The sequence below is a fragment of the Pygocentrus nattereri genome, chromosome 13 (assembly GCF_015220715.1).
Source record: "Pygocentrus nattereri isolate fPygNat1 chromosome 13, fPygNat1.pri, whole genome shotgun sequence".
Lineage (NCBI taxonomy): Eukaryota > Metazoa > Chordata > Actinopteri > Characiformes > Serrasalmidae > Pygocentrus > Pygocentrus nattereri.
In genome coordinates, this window is record NC_051223.1 from 70,445 (window position 1) to 94,947 (window position 24,503).

At 40.7% G+C, this 24,503-nt stretch overlaps 1 protein-coding gene and 1 long non-coding RNA gene across 3 annotated transcripts; one reads left to right on the forward strand and one right to left on the reverse strand.

The window, feature by feature from the left end:
• Positions 1-2,043: 2,043 nt before the first annotated feature.
• Positions 2,044-21,758, reverse strand: LOC108412267 (cytochrome b-c1 complex subunit 2, mitochondrial). Of its 2 annotated transcripts, none has more exons than XM_017684221.2 (14): positions 21,523-21,758; positions 14,007-14,084; positions 11,347-11,496; positions 11,185-11,249; positions 9,884-9,940; positions 9,660-9,784; positions 9,472-9,569; positions 9,338-9,395; positions 7,918-8,013; positions 6,597-6,796; positions 3,319-3,399; positions 3,119-3,195; positions 2,509-2,662; positions 2,044-2,367 (listed from the first exon to the last, which is right to left on the reverse strand). In XM_017684221.2, the coding sequence occupies exons 1-14, from the start codon at positions 21,553-21,555 to the stop codon at positions 2,284-2,286; spliced, it is 1,356 nt and encodes a 451-aa protein (XP_017539710.1). In that variant the 5' UTR covers positions 21,556-21,758; the 3' UTR covers positions 2,044-2,283. The 2 variants fall into 2 exon arrangements, with proteins under 2 accessions (XP_017539710.1, XP_017539709.1); XM_017684220.2 differs by lacking the exon at positions 14,007-14,084 and adding an exon at positions 13,871-13,972 and having other exon boundaries at positions 21,523-21,756.
• Positions 21,759-21,896: 138 nt separating this feature from the next.
• LOC119265016 lies at positions 21,897-23,581 on the forward strand. Its single transcript, XR_005131338.1, has 2 exons — positions 21,897-22,097; positions 23,072-23,581. It is a non-coding gene; the product is annotated as an uncharacterized LOC119265016 (long non-coding RNA).
• Positions 23,582-24,503: the final 922 nt, after the last annotated feature.

Consider the following 24,503-nt stretch of genomic DNA (forward strand, 5'->3'; position numbering starts at 1 on the left):
AAATAAAACATTAATTTATAGACAGTGTGCACAGCGACTCTCTGACTCTCTCCCCATACACCCAGGCTGTGAGTGGACACACAGCAGTACCCACACCGGCCCACAGCTCGCAAAACTGAGGGCTCCTGCCAGATCCTTCATAAACTTCAGAAGTCCCAATATAGTCACTAAGCAGTTATTGGACTCTCTGGAAAATTAGCCCCTCTAGTGTTTGTGTGTATATATATATATATATATATATATATATATATTACACACACACACACACACACACTCTCTCTGTCTCTCACCGGTCACTTTATTAGGTACACCTGTTCAATTGCTTGTTAACACAGTTGAAAGACAGTTCTGAAGGCAAAAGGGGGTCCAAACTTTTACTAGCAAGGTGTACCTAATAATCATAAATAATCATAAATAAAAGCATTAGTGAGCTGATAGAACATATTCTTCCTGAAATTATGGGTAAATACATGAACACAATATAGAAACATGTTCACATATGCAGTAATGACTGGCATGTGTCTTTTTTCTGAGATTGTACAAACACTGTCTCCACCAAAACTTGTTCGCAAAAAGTTATTTCATAGCCACTTGGTTCCTAATGGAAACTGTTTGCCTTCAGTGATTTGGGCTTATGATAATTTTAGGTCTTCGGTCTGCAGCAATCCCCTTCTCACAAAAGTGGGTGTTAAACTATCCTAACAACATCTAGATTGCACATTAACGTTTGGCTGCTTGTATTAGCAATATCATCACTTAATCCATTTTTTCATCCATAGCACAACCTTAGAATTCCATTTAATGTACCTACCTAACTCAGAACCCATTAAAAGTATCTGTTGGTTCCTGGTGGCTTTTAGTAGTTGCTAATGGTGAACTGCGTTTTCCTGATGGGTTGACATCACAGTGTAAAGGATTCAAATCATTTAATAGGTGTTGATTCCATATACAGTTGTGCCTTTTTTAAAGGTCTCAAAGGGCAACCATCAAGCCAATTCCCATTAGGAAGCAAAACCATCAGGTTTTATTCCTAACGGTTCTAATGGTCTTCGGCATCTGCTAATAAACCCAGCCAGGACACCGCATGTCTCAGAGTTTTTATTCAGGATGTGTGGGTCACCACTTTGTGGTGACATAGCCGGAACTAAGGTTTGGGCCAATTGGGATAATGGAGAGGAGCACATAGAGGACTCCCAGAATGGCGTGCGCCTCTCTGCAGTGCTTAGATGTTGTTAAAAGTGGAGTTCTACTTTTGGTGTTAAAGTAGGGTGTTGGAAGTGTCCACCCATATCATGTTACGTTTACCTTGAAACTCGTCCTTCATTTCACCCTGTAGTTTGTTTCCTCTTGCTACCCGTTTCAATAAAGAGCATTTTTCTTGAAGAGACAGTGGCAGAATATAGACCTTCTGCACTGATACTACAATACCATTGGTGGCTATTGGTCACCACCAATAGTTGTATGTTAGTGGGTGTTGTACTGCTAGAAGTGGACCAGAGCTGTGCCGTGCAGCTGGAGAACTCCACCTATTACAATACTGCCCCCTCTATCAGTCCGTACCTTACTATCAGTCAATGTTGTGGCACCTTGTAGATACAAAGTTAGAGATAAGATCTGTTACTGCAGTTAGGGTTAGTCATCCTCTAGACCTTCATTGGTGGCCTGTTTCATGATCCATTTACCATTTATCTGAAATTGTCATATACGTTAGGTAATTAGGTGGCCAGTAAGTGTAATTCAGTAACTAGTAATATTCAAATAATTGAGCCCTCTAAAATAAGCCAATCTCCTCAACCATGCACCATTTACAATTAATAGCCAACATCCATATTACCTGCCTCTGGATCTGGCTTTTTCCCCCTTTACATCTGTTTATTATAGAACCAGCACATGAGAAAGGAGTTTGTTGGAAGGCCGTATTGGGCTCTTGAACCCTTATATTGCCCAGTGCTGCCCTAAAGGAAGTAAATCAAGCAACCACATAAATTTGTGCCCTTGTTTGAAGATGCATACTGCTCACTTGCATAAACGCTTCACACTTCATTTCACTTCTTGGTACATGTACAGTTTATTAGTTTTAATGTGCTATACATTTTAAATGGAGTCTTTCTTCTATGTCATGTTTTTCCACTTCATAAAACAACACCTCAACACCGAAAAGGACAGCACTCTGGACAGCAAGGATGCTGGAAATGGAGTCATGACCATTTCTTGGGTCTTCTTTGAATAAAGCTTCACACATGATTTGTAATTAAATTAGTTTAGAACAGCAGTGCTGGTCAATCAGATTTCATCGAGAAAAGGTGTGGTAACCAGATGTCCACTGGCGGCCATTGACTTCTTGCCAGACATGAACTTTTTCGCCACCTGAGAAAAGAAAAGAAATACTTCTTTTTTTTTTTGGGTTTTTTTTTTTGTTTTTTTTTTTAAATAAAGCACCTGAAATAAAGACAAATGACATGCTGCAGTAGGGTCCTTAGCTAAATTCAGTTCTGAGCTGTTGCTTACACTGACAACATCATTTGAAGACACAGCATCAATTTTTTGGGTAATCGCCTCCAGGGAATGGTAGGTGCCCTCAGTCAATGCTTGTGTCCCAATAGCTTCCAACAGGTTTTCTGAATTCTCAATAGACATCAGGTACTCAGCCTTCAACTGGGTTCTACACACAAACAAATTCATAGGTTTTGAGAAATTATCCTGTTCACATTCAAATTTATCAATAATTATGTTTAGATGCATATGACAGCCGCAGAATACAGAGGATGAAGACCGAGTTCTACCAATCAGATCTAGTAAATGGTTGAAAGTCTTCCAAAGCATCCATTGTTTCACAAATCAGAAAAAAGATTAAGACACGCATGCTAGGAGACTAAACATGGCAAGTTGCAGCACTTAAAATCACAGAAATTTGTGTTTGGAGAGGACTATGCTTATCAGAGCACCACTGACATTTGCAAACAGAAAAACAGAAACACTGACAGAAAAACACTGACATAGCTGATCTGGAGGTCAAAATCACAAAGAGGACCTGTAAACATGGAAATTACCATTAGACCCCATTTTTATTTAAATTAATTGTGTCTGAAATGGGATAAAGAGGGATAAAGGTACTCACTTGGCTCTACTGAGGTCAGATGCAGCAAGGTTTCCTTGTGCAATGTCGCCGACTTGGCCAACAGCAGCCTTGATCACCTGAGGAATAGAAACAAGTGAGAAAGGTAAGTCACAAATGGTCATTTTATTCTATTTCCATTCTAACAAGCAGGCTTTGTCAGAAGATAATTATTATTTGACAGTGTTGTGCATCTGCCTTACGTCTCCAGTTGCATCAGCTTGTGAGATGGTGTATACGCCAAAAAGTCCTGAGTCAGAGTAGCTGGAATTGAATGCAGATGCCTGTAGATGAGTAAAAGACACAATACTGATCAAATGTCAAAAGTGAGAAAATCATTACCGTGGCTATAAACAAGCACAAATGTGTTATAATGGCTGTATGTGTGTGTATACATATACATACATACACAGATGGGTCAATTGCGGAGGTGAAATTTCCCCGTTTGTGGGATTAAAAAGTGTCACTTTATATATATATATATATATATATATATATATATATATATATATATATATATATATATATATATATATTTTTTTTTTTTTTTTTTTTTTTTTTTTTCCGGGGTCTCCGCTGTCGTATTTTGACCTTCATAATGCTCCACACATTTTCAATGGGAGACGGTCTGGACTGCAGGCAGGCCAGTCTAGTACCCGCACTCTTTTACTACGAAGCCACGCTGTTGTAACACGTGCAGAATGTGGCTCGGCATCGTCTTGCTGAAATAAGCAGGACGTCCCTGAAAAAGACGCTGCTTGGATGGCAGCAGATGTTGCTCCAAAACCTGCATGTACCTTTCAGCATTAATGGGGCCTTCACAGATGTGCAGGTTACCCCTGCCATGGGCACTAACACCCCCCACACCATCAGAGATGCTGGCTTTTGAACTTTGTGCTGAGAACAATCCGGACAGTCCTTTTCCTCTTTGGCCCGGAGGACACGACGTCCATGATTTCCAGAACCAGTGTGAAATGTGGACGCGTCAGACCACAGGACACTTTTCCACTCTGCGTCAGTCCATCTCAGATGAGCTCGGCCCAGAGAAGCCGGCGGCGTTTCTGGGTGGTGTTGATATCTGGCTTCGCTTTGCATGGCAGAGTTTTAACCTGCACTTGTAGATGGAGCGACGAACTGAGTTCACTGACAGTGGTTTTCCGAAGTGTTCCTGAGCCCATGTGGGAATATCCGTTACAGAATGATGTGGGTTTTTAATGCAGTGCCGCCTGAGGGGTCGAAGGTCACGGGCATTCAGTGTTGGTTTTCTGCCTTGCTGCTTACCTGCAGAGATTTCTCCAGATTCTCTGAATCTTTTCATGATATTATGGACTGTAGATGATGAAATCCCTACGTGTTGCAAGGCAAATTCAAAATGAGTGAATATTTACAAAAAACAATAAAGTTTATCTGTTTGAACATTAAACATTTCGTCTTTGTAGTGTATTCAGTTGAATATGGGTTGAAAAGGATTTGCAGATCATCTTATTCTGTTTTTATTTATGTTTTACACAACGTCCCAACTTCACTGGAATTGGGGTTGTATACACACACACACACACACACACACACACACACACACACACGAGAGAGATGAAACAGCTACCGGTTTCACAGTAAACCGCGGTACAATTAATGGTGGTTAGTAATACCGTTTGAAATTTAAAGTATCGTTAAAACCGCGCGCGATTACCGCAGCGTGAAAAACTCGCTGTACCGAGTCAAACAAAGGCAGAATCATTAGGTTTAGGGTTAGATGCATGTTAATTTTAAGTTATGTTTTAATATTATGTTTTAAAATGCCTTTATAGAAGCAGCTCCACAGGTGAAGACACACTGTATGATTTCTACATGGTCTGCAGCTCACAGGTCACGTGCTTCCTCTGAAGCAGCCAGTGTGCCATCAGACGGATTGTTCAGCGCAAGTGGGCACATAGTCTCTCCTCAGAGAGTACTCAAACCGGACAAAATTAATATGCTGATATTTTTGCATTTCAATCTCAAGTGAGGAAAGATGCATATATGCAGGATGTGTTAGGCCAGCAGCAGTTTATTTCTTTATGAAGAAGAGAATGGACAGTCAGTGGTGTTCATTTGGTCCAGTATTGCGGCGAATTGTTCTTACATGCACTTTGTCGTGTTTAGAATGGTTATGTTTTATATGCACATATGATGTAGTTAAGGTTTTGTTCATTTAAGCCTCCAGTAAGGAAAATTTTCTGTTCTTTAAATAAAACAGGGTGCCCACTCACACCTGACTGCCATCCCATCGATTGAAAACACCTGACTAATTTCACCTTCAAATTAACTGTTAATCTACAGGTTCACAGAGTTCTACGTCTACGTTCCCACAAAGCGCTACAGTCCAGGGGAGGTTGGTAACATGTGCGGTGTGAGTAGGTGGAGATGGCCAACCAGTAAGGTAACCAGAGTATACAGAAGAACAGATTCATTTCGAGGACGTCCACAGTAAACTACAGACACAAATGTTCACAGAACATCAAGACAACAAACCGGGACGTTGGAGAACTGGACCAGCCTGGGGAGAACACAGACGGCACCAAAGAAAAGAAAAGAACAAAAGAACTACACCAGCTGGTATTTGTGTCTAACTAGCAAAACAAAATATCTGACTGCTGCACTAAACCAGACCAAAAACACAGGGGGTGGTCTCCGCCTCTAAACCAGTGTGTCTAGACACTCAGACCACCTGCATGTGGCAGTGTAACTGCACGCACGATGTAAACTGCCCTCCTCCCAGCAGAAAACCAGCTCAAATATGTAATATTGGATCATTTTCCTCAATAAATTTATTTATTGGTCATTACAATAAATAAATGACCAAGTATAATATTTTTGTGTCATTCGTTTAACTGGGTTCTCTTTATCTAATTTTAGGACTTGTGTGAAAATCTGATGATGTTTTAGGTCATATTTATGCAGAAATACAGAAAGTTCTAAAGGGTTCACAAACTTTCAAGCACCATTGTGTAAACACACACACACACACAATATATATATATATATATATATATATACACATATACATACACACTGCATATATGCATGCGTGCGTGCACGTGTAACGCTAACCCATATATTATATATCACTGTTGTCAGAACAAAACCTCATTTGTCCATTTTTGTCTTTTTTTTTTTTTTTACATAACTTGAAAATGCCTGTTCTTCACATTGTGTGTAAATTTCATGATGAATGGACCAAAAGAAAAAGGCATAAAATGATTCAGAACAAAAGTCTGGTTCCATTTATTACATGCAAAGTAAAGCAGGTTCTTTCCTTCTGTAAAGTTTCCAATTTGGAGATACAAGGTTTTGTTCTGATTACAGCAATAAACGCACACATACGAAATAAACGAATATATGAATTTTTATTAGAAAAGCATACTAACCCAGTCACTTTCACTCATGAAGGTTGCTCATTCAAAAGATATCAGAAAATCTGAAGGTAGAGCACTTCACTTACATCAAAGGGCTGAACTGTAGCCTTAGAGATGGCCTGTTCCAGTTTGCTGGTGGAACCGGAGCCTCTCTTGACACGCGGTCCTGTTCCCAGCACGTGCTGCAGCACACTGAAAGCCGTAGCCTCAGCTGAGCTGGCCGCTGCACTCTCAGCCACCACAACCGCATGTACCAAGCTGTCTCCAGTCTGATTCCGCAGCTCACCTGTAACGTAGCACATGCCACCAGAGGAATTACATTACAGATTCACCACATAATTCATGTGCCGTAGTAATCTGTTCTAATTATCCCCTTAAATGTTTTTATGTGCACCCACACATCGGTACTCTCATAACTATATAACTTCCGTAGTGCTTACTGCATAATAGGTTTTGCTCTGGATAAGAGCATCTGCTAAATGCTGTAAAAGTAAATAAGTCATGATTATAAAAGCTAAACTGTGTAGGTTTTGAGTATTTGAAGACCTTTCTGGTAGAAAGGTGTAATTGCCTGCAATGTACAGAAAAACACTTTGCAACATCGGTAGTCCTTTGGACTCACCAAGTGTTTGAATCTGTTGAGTTTGATGATTGCATAGTTAGCGTGATAACAGCTCTGCTCACCACAGAACATCTTTCTTACAAACTCGAGCACTGACAAAAGCTTTGAGGTTAAAGAATCAAATTCAAGGGAGTCAAGCAACTGTCACTGTGTTTGGATCTGTACTTGACTTTATCTTAACCAGCATGCTACAGACCCAAAGAGTGCAAGTTTGATTCTGAATAACCACTGACGCGTGTAGACGAATTAAAAGTCTGGTGACTGGTGTTAAAATGACAGAAACCAAATCTGTTCTTGGCGTCTAGGACTGTATCATTTTGACTAAGCTAATGAGAGCTTAGCTAGCAGGCCAAACATCACAACACAGGCTTGATTCCAGCTAATTAATGCTAAAACGACACTCTTAGAGGATATCTGAATGACTGGTGTTAGCGTGGAAGTTCTACACATGGTACAGGTGGCTCTTGGCTGTCACTGCGTAACTGTCATGCATAGTTTTTCTGAGTTTTGGTTTTTTTTTTTGATACCCCCTCGTTTGTATTAGCACCCCCTACTCTTGAGCTCCTATACCACCACTCAGTGAGACATTTTAATCTATAAATGAGTGCTTGAATATAAACATTGCTTAGAAATATCGGACAGAAATACAAATCTAGATAATCAATGACTACAACAGCGAGCTACCAAAAACAAGTCACCTTTTGGACATGATAACTGTCTCAATATGAAAAAAGGTACCATATTAATACAGAGAGGGAAATATTCTGGGTTTGATAAAGTATTACCTCCATGGTACACAGCTTTTGATCCAGCAGTGCCTGTTCCACTACGAATATTGAGGAACTGCTCACCCACTTGCTTGAGGATGGCATGGTCCACACCTGTACAACAGTTAAAAACAGAAAAAGAAAAAAGGTTGTTATTGTTTAATCCACATGCCCAGCAGACACTGCTTCTTTAAGGAATAAAGTGCCAGATGACATGCCCACTCTTGCCAAATATGCTTTCAGGATTTTGGGAGCTTTCTAATTAACCTCTTATTCGCCAGGATATATTTTGGTTTTTCCATGTGAATCTGGGTTTAAAATTACATCACCCATCTATTTGACTGGAAAGAAGACAGATACAGCTCTCATATGACACCCACGTTTTGAATGTAGCTTCTGAAATATTAAAGTTATGAAGAATATGATGAAGTGTTTTGGAACTACCTGTGGTCTCAAGGAGTTGAAGGGGTTAAGAGTAGATAAGGTCAAGAACAATCACTATCGATTATATTGCTCATATAATCTTCTCCTGATTATTTTGATGATTAACAAATTGTCATTTTTCCCCCCCAAACAGAACATAAAATTTCACTGATTTCAAAATACTTAGCTGCAAAAGATAAGTTAGCTAAAATTAATTAATTTGAATGACATTAAAAAACTCCAATCATGAACTGCGGTGCCATCTTTGTGGCTCCATTGACTGCAGAAACCTTCACTTTATAGAATTAGCCTGAGCACCACTGCTTTGATAAAGCTGGAGCTTCTATGGGAATTCATATTTGTTAGCACCAAGTCAGTGGTGGTTCACACTGACTTTCCACACTGGGTTTAAGACTGCACTGGGTGGCCAACAGCTCTAGGACTTGTAACAGTAAAGCCTATTGTTTACTTTGAATGCTACAGTAATACATTAGCCTGTTAGCTTCCTCCTGAGCTGATCAGACTACACTTAGTTTAACTTCATGAACATGCAAACTATTCGTTCACTCTTCTAAGCCGCTTATCCTCATGGGTCACGGGGGAGAAGGCAGGAAACACCCTGGACAGGTTGCCAATCCATCGTAGGGCAGACACACAGACATACACATTTACACACGTACCCCTAGGGGAAATGTAGTATCTCCATGTCTTTGGACTGTAGGAGGAAACATATGTGCATTTGATCCTGCTGGTCTTGGTTTTTTATCTTTTTGTGACTTGCCCAAAAGTAATAACAGTGAACAATATGCTAAATATGGATTTATAATGACCTGCAGGTACCATGTTTATCATTGCAATTATAAACTAATCAATACAACTGATTCCTCAGGTGAATTAAAATGAAGATTAATTAAAATTAAGATTGATAAGAATAATTAATTGAGGATTTATTTTTAAATCAATAAATCAACAGCCCTATTCTAGGCCAATGTGAAAATTCAATATAATGACATACCAAGCCCAACTAGAGCCATTCTTCCACTTGTAAAATTGTTTTGAACAAAGGTGTGCATCTATAAAAAAAACGAGAAAAAAGAATCAGTGAAAGACCAACTGTACATCCACATCCACTACAGCTTTAGGTCTTACCTGGTCTGTGGTGATTTTGCCAACCATGTAGTCTGGACAGTACAAGGAGTTGGAAAGGGCATTTTTGTAAGCAGCAGCATGCAGATTCTCAAGGACATCTTTGGAGGATCAAAGTGACAATAAGATCAAGTGCACAAGCTAGCACCAATGACGAGAATCCGATAAAGCTTATGCTAATGAAAACGCACCGATCTGTGGGCTCTGACTGGCAATGGCATTGTCCACTTTCACCCTGGGAGTGAGTTCAGACAGCTCCCATGGTCGAAACTCTGGTGCAGTGGTCACGTTGATCAGATACTCCATGATCGTGTCACTACAATCAAACACATATAATGAAAACTTAATGGGAGAAAAAAGCACACAGTGCTGAATAGAAATGCCAAATGAAGGACATTTTTAACATCCTACTTACATATGATCTCTCAAACAGTCAACAGTGTACAACATGGTTTCCCTGGTTGTAGTCACGCTGTATAAAAAATATGCCACAGCACACTGAGCCAACATTCCACAACAAACACCAACATTTTAATGGAACAGCAGTTGACTGGTGAGTTATAGCAAATCAAGCTAGCAACGCCATGGCCACGGTGATGAACTGACAGAGCAACGCCATGATGAGTAAAAAATTCAACTTTTTTTTTTATTTATCTAGCGACACCACAGAGTATTTTAGACCAATTTCAAACAGTTGGACAACTATGCGTTTTTAAAATAAATTTGTAATTGCACATTTGTTTGTCACACAGTTCTACACATGATTTATATAGATTTTGGGTCAAAATCATAATTATGTCTTAATAACATGTAATAATTAATTTATTGTCATGAGTAGCTCCCCCAAGTGGCCAAATCTGTTGAAACTTCACGGGTTGTTAAAAAGTGGCTACCTAAAGACACCATTCAAGCTTTATGATGATTGGTCAATGTTAAGCCTGTCAAAAGCCTGCTGAATGCTGATTGGCCTTAGTGATTGTCCTTAGAGATTGACTTAGATAGTCTGTCTAGTAGATCTGCCAAGTTTGTTTGATTAGATGCATGGATGCTGAAAAACAGTTAACTGGCAATTACCCTGCCCCTAATGATGTATGCCCACCAAAATTGATAGCCCACCACAGAATCTTCTTCTGAATGTGCCTGTCAAGTTTGTGCTTTGGCTGAAGCATTCTCAAGTTAGAGTTTTAAATTAATTCTCAATTATGTCAGAAGAGTTAATGCTTTTGATAATTATTCATGCTCAGGCTTTTCAGAATTGTGTGACACTAATTACATGAGGATCAGGCAAAAACTATGGAACTAATGCAAAACATTACTACATTAGTACACAGAGCATTAAATAAACTAGCAAAAAATTTGGGCGGAGCTAAATGGTCCAAATTGCAAATTTGTTCGTCTTGACTCAATTAATCAGGAACAACAATTTTGTCACTGCATATCTTGATTTAGGAGGTATGAAGCAAAACGTGTTTTTTGCTCTATAGCACCCCCCTTTGGCCAGTTGAATTTGAATTCTTTGGCTACCTAGTTCCTTTCACCACCACTGTGAACAAATCGGAGCATTTCACATCAAACCACTGTGAATGACTTTGTTTACATTCACCCAATAAACTGTAAAAAGTTAGTGGAATTCTCCTTTAAATTAAGCAAACCTGACATCACGCTGTAAAAAAGCATCATGACAAACCCAGATTACAGATAAAACAACTCACGAACCCCAGACTTCCTCCCACGGCCTCAATCCCACGGCAGATCCTGAAAGCAGAGGCTCCTTTGGTAGTCTGGAAATAGCAGCATGTGAACAAGTGAGCGTTAACAGAGTCATTAAACTCGAATGTATTCAAAGCATGTTCACTTACTGCCGCCATCGCTACTTACCAGGCCACTTGCCAGTCGAAGTAAGTGTGTGACACCCAGACTGTCCATAGTTTCATAGCGACTGCCAGCCCTCACAAGCACACCAATACGAGACGCAGGGGAATAATTTTCCAAGGAAGCGATCACCAACCCGCTCGATAATTTGGTCACCTGAAAAGGGTGAAATGTAACAATTAGTGCAAGCTGCTCTTATAATGGAGGCATTTATGTACAGGGTTGCTAGTCTACAACCATAAAACAAGTTCCACTGCTAACTGGGGATTATAAGAAAGGCCAATTATAGAGAGGTAACAACAACCAGTGTATGTACCCACGTAAACCATGTCATCTGATTGGGTGTCAGGAGATTTTATCATGTTTGATTAATGTATTGTCTACCTATTGTTTAGAGTGTTTTTGGCAGTATTGCTTCCATTGGCATGACTGTATTCTGTAATAATGAAGAACATATTGAATTTGGTGCAACGGAGAGACTGCGAAGTCGGCGAAGCAAAAAGTTGAGACAGACTTTCAAAAGTATGGGATAAACTTCAAAAAAAAAAGAAAAAAGCAGACACCGTAAAGCAGATGTGTCACTTCGCGGCAGCATTACAGCGATGCGTGAGCATCTGAAACACAAGGACCCTGCAGCTGTTATGTCTAATTCACACATTCTGCGTCTGTGTGGCTGAGCGACGCTTTTCATTTTGCTGCCCATGTTAACTGGTCACTGCATTCACACAGGCTGCATGTGCAAAGCGGAAGCAGTGAACTGGTAGAGGGGAAAATTACTGCTCTGTAACAGCTACCAGACGTCTCAAACGCTAGAGGGCGCTCCCGAGCTAGTCCAAAATGAATGGGATAAGATGGAGCAGTTGAGCGAAATTATCATAGTTTCACAGTTCATAGTTATCAAATATCATAGTTTATAAATGCTTAAACATTTTAAATGTAAAATCACAGTCAGTTCCTGAACACTAAATAGCACAAAACATACAGCTGTTATCATTTTAAGAGCTTATTAATTTTAAAATTAATTTATAATTTTACAGTCTGTAACTGTAGAACTACAAAGTGCAGCTATTCAGTAAGTGGAGCTGATAAGATGGACAGTGAGCGCAGAAACAAGGAGGTGTATCTTGCTGTAATTTTTAAATTGGAGCAGCTTTATTTCAACAGTTGACAAAATTCTCTGGTTTGTTTTCAGTTATTTTGTTGGTTTTTGTTAGGAAGAACCAGGAATGATTGTCTTTGCATTTAGTCTTAGTTTTTGTTGGACATCACGCCTTCGGGTGTGTAAGTTTGATTGTTTGTTACACTTTTTGGTGATTGTTTTGTATATTTGCAGCTTTTCAACTGTGTTTCTTTCTGGCTCAGGATTAAATGCGGTGTCTTGTCAGTTGAGCTTGTTTGGTGCGTCTCAAACATTCTGACAGTCACGCTGTGAAAGTAGCGCATTACTTTTCAAAAAGTAGCGGAAAAGTAGCCACTACTCTTTCTGGAAAAGTTGCTAAACTGTAGACTTTTATAGAGAATGGACTTTTTTACTTTTAGTACTTGACTGTCACTTTAAGCAAAATTATTTTATAGTTCGTTTTTGACCTGCAGAGTTACAAATTCTTCAACTTATCAGCCCCCCTCCCTCAATGCTGGGGCAGAGGCTGCTATTTAAAGCTACATTTTGCACATTATCTCCATTTGAATGCCTTCCTGCAATTTAATTTATTGCTAATTTGCTTAATTTAAATAAAACAAAATGTGGTCTATACAAAAGATCTGGGCTTCCAAGCAGTGTAACAGTAAGTATTGGCCTTATCATCAAGAGATCATGACTTGATCTAGGCAGTTCTCCAAGTGTGTTGAGCTGTACAATGATGTATTAGCAAAAGTTCGGAAAGATGCAGCAGTGCTTCAAATGACTTGGACAAAGCATGTGCTAGCCTTAGAGGCATCATGCAATCCATGCAATATGAAGAAAAAAAGAAGATTATTGTGAGCGCGTTAGAAGAGAATTCAAAGAGAACTTGGACAAAACTTGGTCAAGGATGTGTCTTGCAAGTAAATGATCTACTATTGTCATACCTTCATCAGTATAATGCATTTGAGACAATGTCAAGGCAGAGACTTTCTTTTTGAGATTGAGTACATGAGTTTAATACATAGAGACTTATGACATGGTTCAAAAAACACATACAACATTCAACTCCTTTGACTTTTCTCCTTACTTTTTAAGGCTTTGCAGGGAGACTCAACCACATTTTGGCTTGTTTTTCTCCTGACTCAACACATTTCAATTTCAATGACAAATCTTAAAGAGTAGCTTTAAAGTCTGCAAATAAACAATTTGTGCAATAAAATTTTGCAAAAAAATAAACATTTAAATTGTTCTCTATAAAGGATGTGTCAACTTATTTTCACTTAGAAAATGAATAAACTTGTAATCTGACCAGGCTTGGTCATGGGCCTTTAGCACACGACTATATTGTGTATTTTCAAGAACTCAAGCTACTTTTCTCATCAATCTGACATACAGACACACACATACATGTACATCCTGGTACGTGTGGCGGACACCCGTGGACACCTTAAGGCCCGACAGAGGCTCACTCAAGTGCGGTTGGCTTTGTTTAGCCACGTAGGCCCGTCTCTGCGGAGAGAAAGAAAAGTCAACATCCACTGACCTGAACCTCCTGCGGCAGAAGCTTTACCGCCTCCGCGACCTCCACCTTATGGGCAGCCTGGGCTGCATAAAGCCTCCTCTGAAAATCATAAAAGGAAGAGGCGGCATCAGGCCGCAGTTATGCCTCAGCACCAATGAAACAGGGCCAAAGACTGGACATTTATTCCCGCTGATGACCGACACTCTAGTATTACTACTAATAGTAACAATTTATAGGCAGACAATGCAGTTTTTTCAGAATGAGATAATAAGCCCTTTATGTTCATTAGGGCTCATGCTGCTGTATTTTGTAAGAGTTACAGATGATGTATTGTTTCCTTAGGAAGACCAATGAAAGGGGCATTACAGTAATCAACTGTGCTTGTAACAAATACACAGACAAGTTTATCTGGGATAGAAAAGGCAGAACTTTTGCAAAATAAAAATAAACTTTAGTGACTGATTTTACATGCAGAATAAAACAGACCTCAGAATCTAAGACGAACTGTGGCTGGTGAAATGGCATCAGCATCCATGTCTAAATGATAACTACATTAAAAATTTTGAGGCTAGCTAATGTATATACTCAAAGCTACACTGAAGTTAAAAATGTGAAATGATTTATTGCGTCAAGAACTTTTTATTATCAAGTAGGGATGCAACAATGAAGTAATTGGCAATTGTGGGCTGATGCCAACAGCAGACACATAATAAAAGATATTACAAAATGTAAAATCTGGCACTAAATCCACCCAAATGAGCTTTAGAAATCATACATTTAGACTAATAAATACATTATCAAATATCAGTCTGAACATATGGAAACAACTGTTCAACACCACTAACATATATTATTATGATGGAAAACCAAATTTCCCTTTTTTAATAAAAGACTTTGAAGGAATATGTAAACACTGTCAGACATTCACCGTGCAGTCCATACATATATGAAACTATACTGCAAAAACAGCCTATTTTGAATTCGAAGTTTCTGTGGTGTCATGAGAGCCAACTAATATATATGCATCCACTTCTTCAATGAACTTATAAGGAGTATTTCAGCTGTGAGCCTTTCTAAATGAATACAGGACAGCCAATCAGAACAGATTAGTCTTGAAGGTGCAGTAACAAAAACAGCCTATTTAACTGCGAGTAATAAAGAAAAATTGGAAATGGTCATAAAAAAATGACTTATGACCATTTTGGTACACATAACCACACAGATGTTATTAAAATTAAAACACAAGAAAAATGTAAGATATGGCCTGTTAAAAACAAATATCTGCCCACACTGTTGTTTCCAAAAAATATGAGGACCACCACAGAGCAGGTACAAACCGGATTCCAAAAAAGTTGGGACACTAAACAAATTGTGAATAAAAAACGGAATGCAATGATGTGGAGATGGCAAATGTCAATATTTTATTCATAATAGAACATAGATGAAAGTTCAAAAGTAATCTGAGTAAATGTAACATTTTAAAGGAAAAATATGTTGAATCAAAATTTCACAGTGTCAATAAATCCCAAAAAAGTTGGGACAAGTAGCAATAAGTGGCTGGAAAAAGAAAATTGAGCATATAACGAACAGCTGGAAGACCAATTAACACTAATTAGCTCAATTGACAAAATGATTGGGTATAAAAAGAGCTTCTCAGAGTGTCAGTGTCTCTCAGAAGCCAAGATGGTAAGAGGATCACCAATTCCACCATTGTTGCGCAGAAAGACAGTGCAGCAATACCAGAACGGTGTTACCCAGCGTAAAATAGCAAAGACTTTTAAGTTATCATCATCAACCGTGCATAACATCATCAAAAGATTCAGAGAACCTGGAACAATCGCTGTGCGAATGGGTCAAGGCCGTAAAACTCTACTGGATGCTCGTGATCTCTGGGCCCTTAAACGTCACTGCCACTCAAACAGGAATGCCACTGTCAAGGAAATGACAGAATGGGCTCAGGAATACTTCCAGAAAGCATCGTCAGTGAACACAATCCACCGTGCCGTCCGCCACTGCCAGCTGAAACTCTACAGGGCAAAGAGGAAGCCATTTCTAAGCTCCACAAGCTCAGACGTTTGCACTGGGCCAGGGGTAATTTAAAATGGAGTGTGGCAAAACGGAAGATTGTTCTGTGGTCAGATGAGTCACGATTTGAAGTTCTTTATGGAACACTGGGACGCCATGTCATCCGGACCAGAGAGGACAAGGATAACCCAAGTTGTTACCAACGCTCCGTTCAGAATCCTGCATCACTGATGGTATCGGGTTGCATGATTGCTTGTGGCATGGGCAGCTTGCATGTCTGGAAAGGCACCATTAATGCAGAAAACTATGTTCAGGTTGTAGAACAACATATGCTCCCATCTAGACGTCGTCGCTTTCAGGGAAGACCCTGCATTTTTCAACAAGATAATGCCAGACCACATTCTGCAGCAATCACAACATCATGGCTACGTAGGAGAAGGATCCGGGTACTGAAACGGCCAGCCTGCAGTCCAGATCTTTCACCTATAGAGAACATTTGGCGCATCATAAAGAGGAAGGTGCGACAAAGAAGGCCCAAGACGATTGAACAGTTAGAGGCCTGTATTAGACTTGAATGGGAGAGCATTCCTATTTCTAAACTTGAGAAACTGGCCTCCTCTGTCCCCAGACGTCTGTTGAGTGTTGTAAGAAGAAGGGGGGGATGCCACACCGTGGTGAAAATGGCCTTGTCCCAACTTTTTTGGGATTTGTTGACGCCATGAAATTTTGAAACAACATATTTTTCCCTTAAATTGATACATTCTCTCAGTTTGAACTTTTGATCTGTGATTTGTGTTTTATTCTGAATAAAATATTGACATTTGCCATCTCCACATCATTGCATTCAGTTTTTATTCACAATTTGTTTAGTGTCCCAACTTTTTGGGAATCCGGTTTGTATTATTTGGTTGGTGGATCATTCTCAGCACTGCAGTGACACTGATGTGGTGGTGCTGGTGAGAGTGGATCAGACACAGCAGTGCTGCTGGAGTTTTTAAACACCTCAGTGTCACTGCTGGACTGAGAATAGTCCACCAACCAAAAATATCGAGCCAGCAGGGTCCTGTGACCACTGATAAAGGATGAGAAGATGACTAATACAAACTGCACAACAACAGATGAGCTATTGGCTATGACTTTACATCTACAAGGTGGACCACAAGGTAGGAGTATCTAACAGACTGGACAGTGAGTGGAGAGTGTTTAAAAACTCCGCCAGCACTGCTGTGTCTGTTCCACTCGTACCAGCGCAACACACACTAACAAACCACCATATCAGGGTCACTGCAGTGCTGAGAATGAGCCACCACCCAAATAATACCTGATAGATGGCTAACAAATTATGCTAAGAAACAGAGGGACTACAGTCTGTAACTGTGGAACTACAAAGTGGACCTATATAGTAAGAAGTTGATAAAACAGACAAAGAGGTTTACTCAATGAAGCGGCTGATCAGTGCATCCGTTCTGTATTGGTGTTATTAGAAATGCATTGGCAGGCACTTTAAACCAAGCCGCATACTTTCTAACGCCCAGAGAAAAGAACATGACTGGTGCATAAAAGTAATTTCTCTTTAGGTTTGCACTAGAAAGACTGTGCTTAGCTTGAGGGGCCAGAATGGAACTGTGGCACCATTTAGGGTGGAAAGAGAAAATTCAATCAATCAATCAACTAAACTTCATTTAAACACTGAACACACTGAGGGACACCCTCATTTACAATGTAGCTGAGTAATACAGGGATCACGGATTGAGAAGTTGCACGGTAAAAAAACTAAATCAAATCTACCAGTAAACTTAAATCAATAAACGTGTATAACAACTTATCAAGTAACAAAGGATAAAATAAGTAAAAACATAAATTAATGAAATAAAAGAAATATAACATGTATGACAGTAAATTGACAATGATAAAATAGATAGAATGCTAATAAAAGGAAAAAAGTAAAGAGATAAAAGCACAATAATAAAAAGTAAAAGTAAAACAACAGCTAAGACATGCCTAAAACAGCAAAAAACATATTAAAAATGAAGTAAAATGAAAAGCAGCAGTTGCAGGCTGTACGCAGGTGGTTAGAGACTAAAAGTTTAACGTGTCTGTGACACCACAGAGAAAAGTTTTAGAGTTTCCTGTAATAAATTCCAGCTCACTGGTGCTGTAGCTAAAAGCAGATTTTCCCAGCTCTGTAAAAGCTCTCGGCTCCTGAACGCCGATCCAGTCGCTGGAACGAGTGATAAACTGCATTATTTACACTGAGCACTTCTGTGATGTACGATGGCAGACGGCCAGTCAGCGCTTTATAGATGAAGAGAAGCCAGTGTGTCTCCCGACGCACAGAGAGAGATGACCAGCCAGGCTTTTCAGATAGTTTACGGCGGTGGGGGCTGTAGGGGTCACCAGTAACGAATCTTAAGGCGGAGTGATATACAGAGTCTATAGATTCCAGAGTCGTGACAGGCGCATATCTGAATAACACTGCACCGTAATCCGGGACAGGCAGTAATGTTGCTTCAATGATCTTTTCCTTGTGTGCTTTGGGAAACATTGTTACGATACAGGGAGCCAAGTTTTTCTCTCAGTTTACAGGTAAGTTTGCTAACCTGTTTAAAAGTGCATCCGCCATCTAGCCACATGCCAAGGTATTTGTACTCGTAGACTCTTTCAGTGTCAGATCCCTTCAGGGTTGTGATTTTAAAAGTGCTCAAATCAAATTAGAGGCTCTGGAAAACAGAATAAATTTAGTTTTCTCAAAATTTCTAACTAGTTTATGGTTGTAAAAAGCCAATTGTAGGAGAATGCTGTAGTTTATCTACTGTAGTACCAACATAGTCAGTTGAGCAGTACAAGATGGTGTGATCAGCATATAAGTGTACTTTGCAGTCAACAACTGTGGTGGCAATGTCATTTATATGAATATTAAATAATACTAACCCAAGAATCGAATCTTGACGGACCCCGTTTGTTATTGGCAGGAGCTCTGATTTATTCTATCCTAGGGCTGCACTTTGCGAGTTTCTAATCCACTTAGTAGCCCTGAGATTGAAACCAATGTTTTGTAGACTTTTTAATAGTAGGGAATGACCAACTGTATCAAAGGCTTTAAAGAGGTCAATGAAATGGCTGCACAATGTTTCTTTTCATCGATGGCACAAAAAAAAAAAGATTGTCCAAGAGTAGCTGCAGAGATTGTGCTGTTTTCCTCTAAAACCAGACTGATACTCTGATGAGACTGAATTTATTTTCAGAAATACCTTGAAATGATCATTTACTAAGGTTTCTAAGATCTTGGCTAAGAATGACAATTGGGTTGACAGTTATTAAGATCAGCAGTATCACCTCTTTTGTGGAGTTAGGGTTATATATAGGGCTATATTGCCAAAAAATATGAACTTGAGTGACGTCCCATTTTTAACCCATAGGGTTTAATATGATGTCGGCCCACCCTTTGCAGCTATAACAGCTTCAGCTCTTCTGGGAAGGCTTTCCATAAGGGTTAGGAGTGTTTATGGGAATTTCTGACCGTTCTCCCAGAAATGCATTTGTGAGGTCAGACACTGACGTTGGACGAGAAGGCCTGGCTCACAGTCTCCGCTCTAATTCATCCCAAAGGTGTTCTATGGGGTTGAGGTCAGGACTCTGTGCAGGCCAGTCAAGTTCTTCCACACCAAACTGGCTCATCCACGTCTTTATGGACCTGCTTTGTGCACTGATGTGCAGTCATGTTGGAGCAGGAAGGGGCCGTCCCCAAACTGTTCCCACACAGTTGGGAGCATGAAATTGTCCAAAATCTCTTGGTGCTGAAGCTTTAAGAGTTCCTTTCACTGGAACTAAGGGGCCGAGCCCAACTCCTGAAAAACACCCCCACACCATGATCCCCCCTCCACCAAACTTTACACTCGGCACAATGCAGTCAGACAAGTACCGTCTCCTGGCAACCGCCACACCCAGACTCGTCCATCGGATTGCCAGACGGAGAAGCGTGATTGGTCACTCCAGAGAACACGTCTCCACTGCTCTAGAGTCCAGTGGCGGCGCTTTACTCCACTGCATTCCACGCTTTGCATTGCGCTTGGTGATGTAAGGCTTGGATGCAGCTGCTCGGCCATGGAAACCCATTCCATGAAGCTCTCTACGCTGTTCTTGAGCTGATCTGAAGGCCACATGAAGTTTGGAGGTCTGTAGTGATTGACTCTGCAGAAAGTCGGTGACCTCTGCGCACTATGCCCCTCAGCATCCGCTGACCGCTCTGTCATTTTACGTGGCCGACCACTTCGTGGCTGAGTTGCTGTCGTTCCCAATCACTTCCACTTTGTTATAATCCCACTGACAGTGGACTGTGGAATATTTAGTAGTGAGGAAATTTCACGACTGGACTTGCTGCCCAGGTGGCGTCCGATCACGGCACCACGCTGGAATTCACTGAGCTCCTGAGAGCGACCCATTCTTTCACTAATGTCTGTAGAAGCAGTCTGCAGGCCGAGGGGCTCGGCTTTATACACCTGTGGCCATGGAAGTGACTGGAACACCTGAATTGGCTATTCCCAGCATACCCAGATACTGGGATTTCTACTTGATAATATATATACACTTAAAAAATATATATGTTCTAAAATAATCTATGTTGCAAGCCTTAGAAAAAAGGGGTCTAAACTGTCCTCTCTTTTCCTTTTTTTTAGTTTTGATGGTGTTAAGTGCTTTGGAGAAAAAAGGTGAACTGACCATGTCTTACACAGAGGGTGCATCTATTTCATTGAAAGGTGCTTCCATGTTATTATCATAGAATAAATGTCCACACTGCAAAGGGAGTACTAAATGCTTGGCAAATCTCTCTCTGATCAATAAACTGATGATCATTAATTACAATATGATTTGGAATGGGCATTGATTTGTTACTGAGCAAATGAAATGTCTTCCAGAATTTAGAGGAATTTGTAGCCGAGTTTGTAAATATCTGGAGGCAGAATTCTGCTTTAGCTTTTCTGATGCAAAAACTACATTTATTTATTACTTATTTACATATATTTATTCCTTAGCTGCCTAAAGGTAATCCAGTGGTTTCGGTCATCATTTCTTCGAGCCAGTGGTTTCCATGCTTTATCTCTTGCGTTTCTGAATCGAGCCCGGGGTTTGGTGCATCTCTGACTCTCACGCTTTTGTAGGGGGCACGTTTATTTACCACTGACAGGAAAGCTTTGCAAAAACGGTCCAGCGCTAAATTTCCCTGAGCGGATTATAACCAGATAGTTCTGAATACATATTGTTTCAGCCAGGACTGTCAAGACTACAATATCATGATCATAGCCCGTAAAACTAAAGATGCAGACATCAGACAGCATTCATGTCGTGACTGGGATGAGAAATGATTGTTTGATTAATTTAATTAAAGGTTCAGATTCTGATCAAAGACGCTGCAGCTCTTCCAGCTTAGCGCTCACAAAGGACACACAGCCGCGAGCTGGAAACGCCTTGAAGACCTGACCAGCACCACATTCAGAAAAACAGAGGTCCTCACCGCCAAGTGCCCGACTCCCCGAATCCCCTTCATGATCCACTCTCCTTCAACACGAGCCGAGGCCGAGCACGTCTGACCTGGACGTCCTACACACAGGCGCCCACGTTCCTCTGCTGTCCTCCGAAACAGGTCACTTCACCCGCACACTGCCCCCTGCTGAAGCGGAGAGGAACCCGGTTGGTGGGGAAAAGAGATTCATATAAACGCATAAAACGAGGTTTTAAACTGGTGCTCGCGGTTTGTCAAACACTAGATGAATGGAGCATTTAATCAAAATCTAAAAACAGAGCAGTAGATACAGAAAAACAGGGCAGAAGATCCAGCAATCCCACAGTGCACCGCAGTAGGCACTGCAATCCCACAGTGCACCGCAGTAGGCACTGCAATCCCACAGTGCACCGCAGTAGGCAGTGTATTACCCTAGTGGACAGGGGATTATCCATAATGCACTGCGTTTTTGGTTTGAAGATTCACACACAACTTCTAGCAGGATTAGCGAGCCCAGCACATCATCATCTCCACAGGCCCTTTCTCAGACATATAAGCTCTTCTCATGTGTGCAAACCCAGCAGATAGTAAGTTATTAAGTTATTAATTTATTATGTGATACTTTTTTAATCCCACAGCGGGGAAATTCCACCTCCGCATTTAACCCATCCGTGAAGTGAAACACCACATACACACTAGTGAATATACACACACTAGGGGGCAGTGAGCACACTTGCCCGGAGCGGTGGGCAGCCCTATCCACGGCGCCCGGGGAGCAGGTGGGGGTTAGGTGTCTTGCTCAAGGACACCTCAGTCATGGACTGTCGGCCCTGGGGATCAAACCGGCAACCTTCCAGTCACAGGGCCAGATCCCTGGATTGGTGACATGACGTTTATAGTGTTTCTACTACGGAATCTGCTGTCGCAAATTAATAAGCAATAACACAGTATCCGAAATCAGGTACTACAGTCACAAGGTCTGTTCTCTGTAATAAGGTTCTATTTTGCGATCCAGATTTTAAACAGAGGGCAGTGATGAGTGGGACATTTCAGACATGGCTATAATCTGTGAGTTGTCAGCACTCTTAGGCCCATGTCCCATTTCACCCCTTGCCCTTAACACTTAGCCCTACCCCTCCGTTTTGCGTGTGAAGAATGACCAGGTGGTTAATCTAGTAGCTGCCAGTAACATCGGCCTCCCGCTTGCTTAGATTTCCCCGGGTTTTGTTTTGAGGTGACCTGTAACTGCGCTGACTAAATCGCGAGCTCAGTGATCCACACTGACTGTCTGTGTTCAGCATGTGAGAATATACACGTTTTCATGTTATAATGGAAGAAAAACATCTTGAATAATGATCACGGGGCTCTTGTTGTGAAATCAGTATTAAAGGATGGTAGCTTTAGCCCTAGTTTGCTACTTCAACATTAATATACCGTGTTAGTAACAGTGGATTATGATCCCTCGCTCCGCATCGCTCCTCATTTTGTTTCTTTCAGTGGATTTGGGCTTGGTGTTCTGTGCTTAATGTGTTTTGTATTCATTTATTTATTTTTAATACAGCCACTAAAACACTGAACCGTGGAATCTCTGAGTTCATCGTGACGGCTGCTGATGCTGAACCACTGGAGATTATTCTCACCTTCCGTTGCTGTGTGAGGACAAAAATGTGCCTTGTGTTTCTGTGAGGTCTAAACAAGCCCTTGGACGAGCATGTGGGGTGTCGAGACCAGTCATCACCACGTCAATCACCATTAAGGAAGGATCCCAACTGAAACCTCAGATTCAGTCAGTGCAGATGGCTGTTGAGAGACTATTGGTCTGAGCCTGCTGTAATTTCAGATGTCTAGTCTGTTTAATGTATGTAGATTCTCTAATCCCATGTACAGAATCATGAGGGGTTTTTCACTGTAATCTGGTTTTATGGTAGTTTTGTGATAAGATTTTGGCCTGAAACAGTTTTAATCCAAGTTTATCACCACTTTACCACACAACATTACATATAAAACATAAAGACACAGGTTCAGCTGTAGGTTTGGAAATAGTAAATAAAAAGGCTGTGTTTGTATCGTAGGTGTTGTGTCCCCTGGTTCCAGTCACCACCACTGTAAAGAAATCTCAATCGCAAAGTGTCTACAGTGAATCATTTCACACCAAACCGCTCTGAATGAATATATTTTTGCCTTTCTGCATCTTTGCGCTCCTGCATGTGCACAGATTCTGTTAAGAACAAATTCCAAGTAAGAAAACGTTGGTGAATGTCGGAATATTCGTAAAAACTGAATAAGAGGGTTTTAATAAAAAGATTCTTCTTCTGAGCGGGTGGTGAACGAGGCCCAGTGTGAGTGAGTATCAGGTCCAAAAACGTACCACATCCAACATTATCAGCATAGAAATGTGTTTATTAGGTATAATCCTCTTTGTCGGTTCCTTTGGTCTAAAAAAAAGCTGAAGTTTCAAAGTGACCGGTATGAATGGCGGTATAGACGTTCAGGCACTGAATAAACAGAATGGAATAACTGGTGTACAACTACATGACTTTAGTAATTTAGTAATGGTATGACATGGACTCACTGAGCACTTTATTAGGTACACTTTGTATCTACATTTACTGTGGATTTTAACAGCTCTGACTTTACATCTACAAAGTGGAACAACAAGGTAGGCGTGTCTGACAGAGTGGACACTGAGTTGATACAGCCGTGCATTAACATGCCAGCACCACCTCAGTGTCACTGCAGTGCTGAGAATAACCCACAGCCCAAATAACGCTCTGTGCTGGTCCTGACCATTGAAGGACAGTGAAAGGGGCTAACAAAGTATGCAGGAGGACTACAGTCTGTACTGTGCACAAAATGGTAAGTGGACCTGATGAAACGGTCAGTAAAAGCAGAAGGTAGGTGTACTGGATGAAGCGGTCAGTAAAAGCAGAAGGTAGGTGTACTGGATGAAGCGGTCAGTAAAAGCAGAAGGTAGGTGTACTGGATGAAACGGT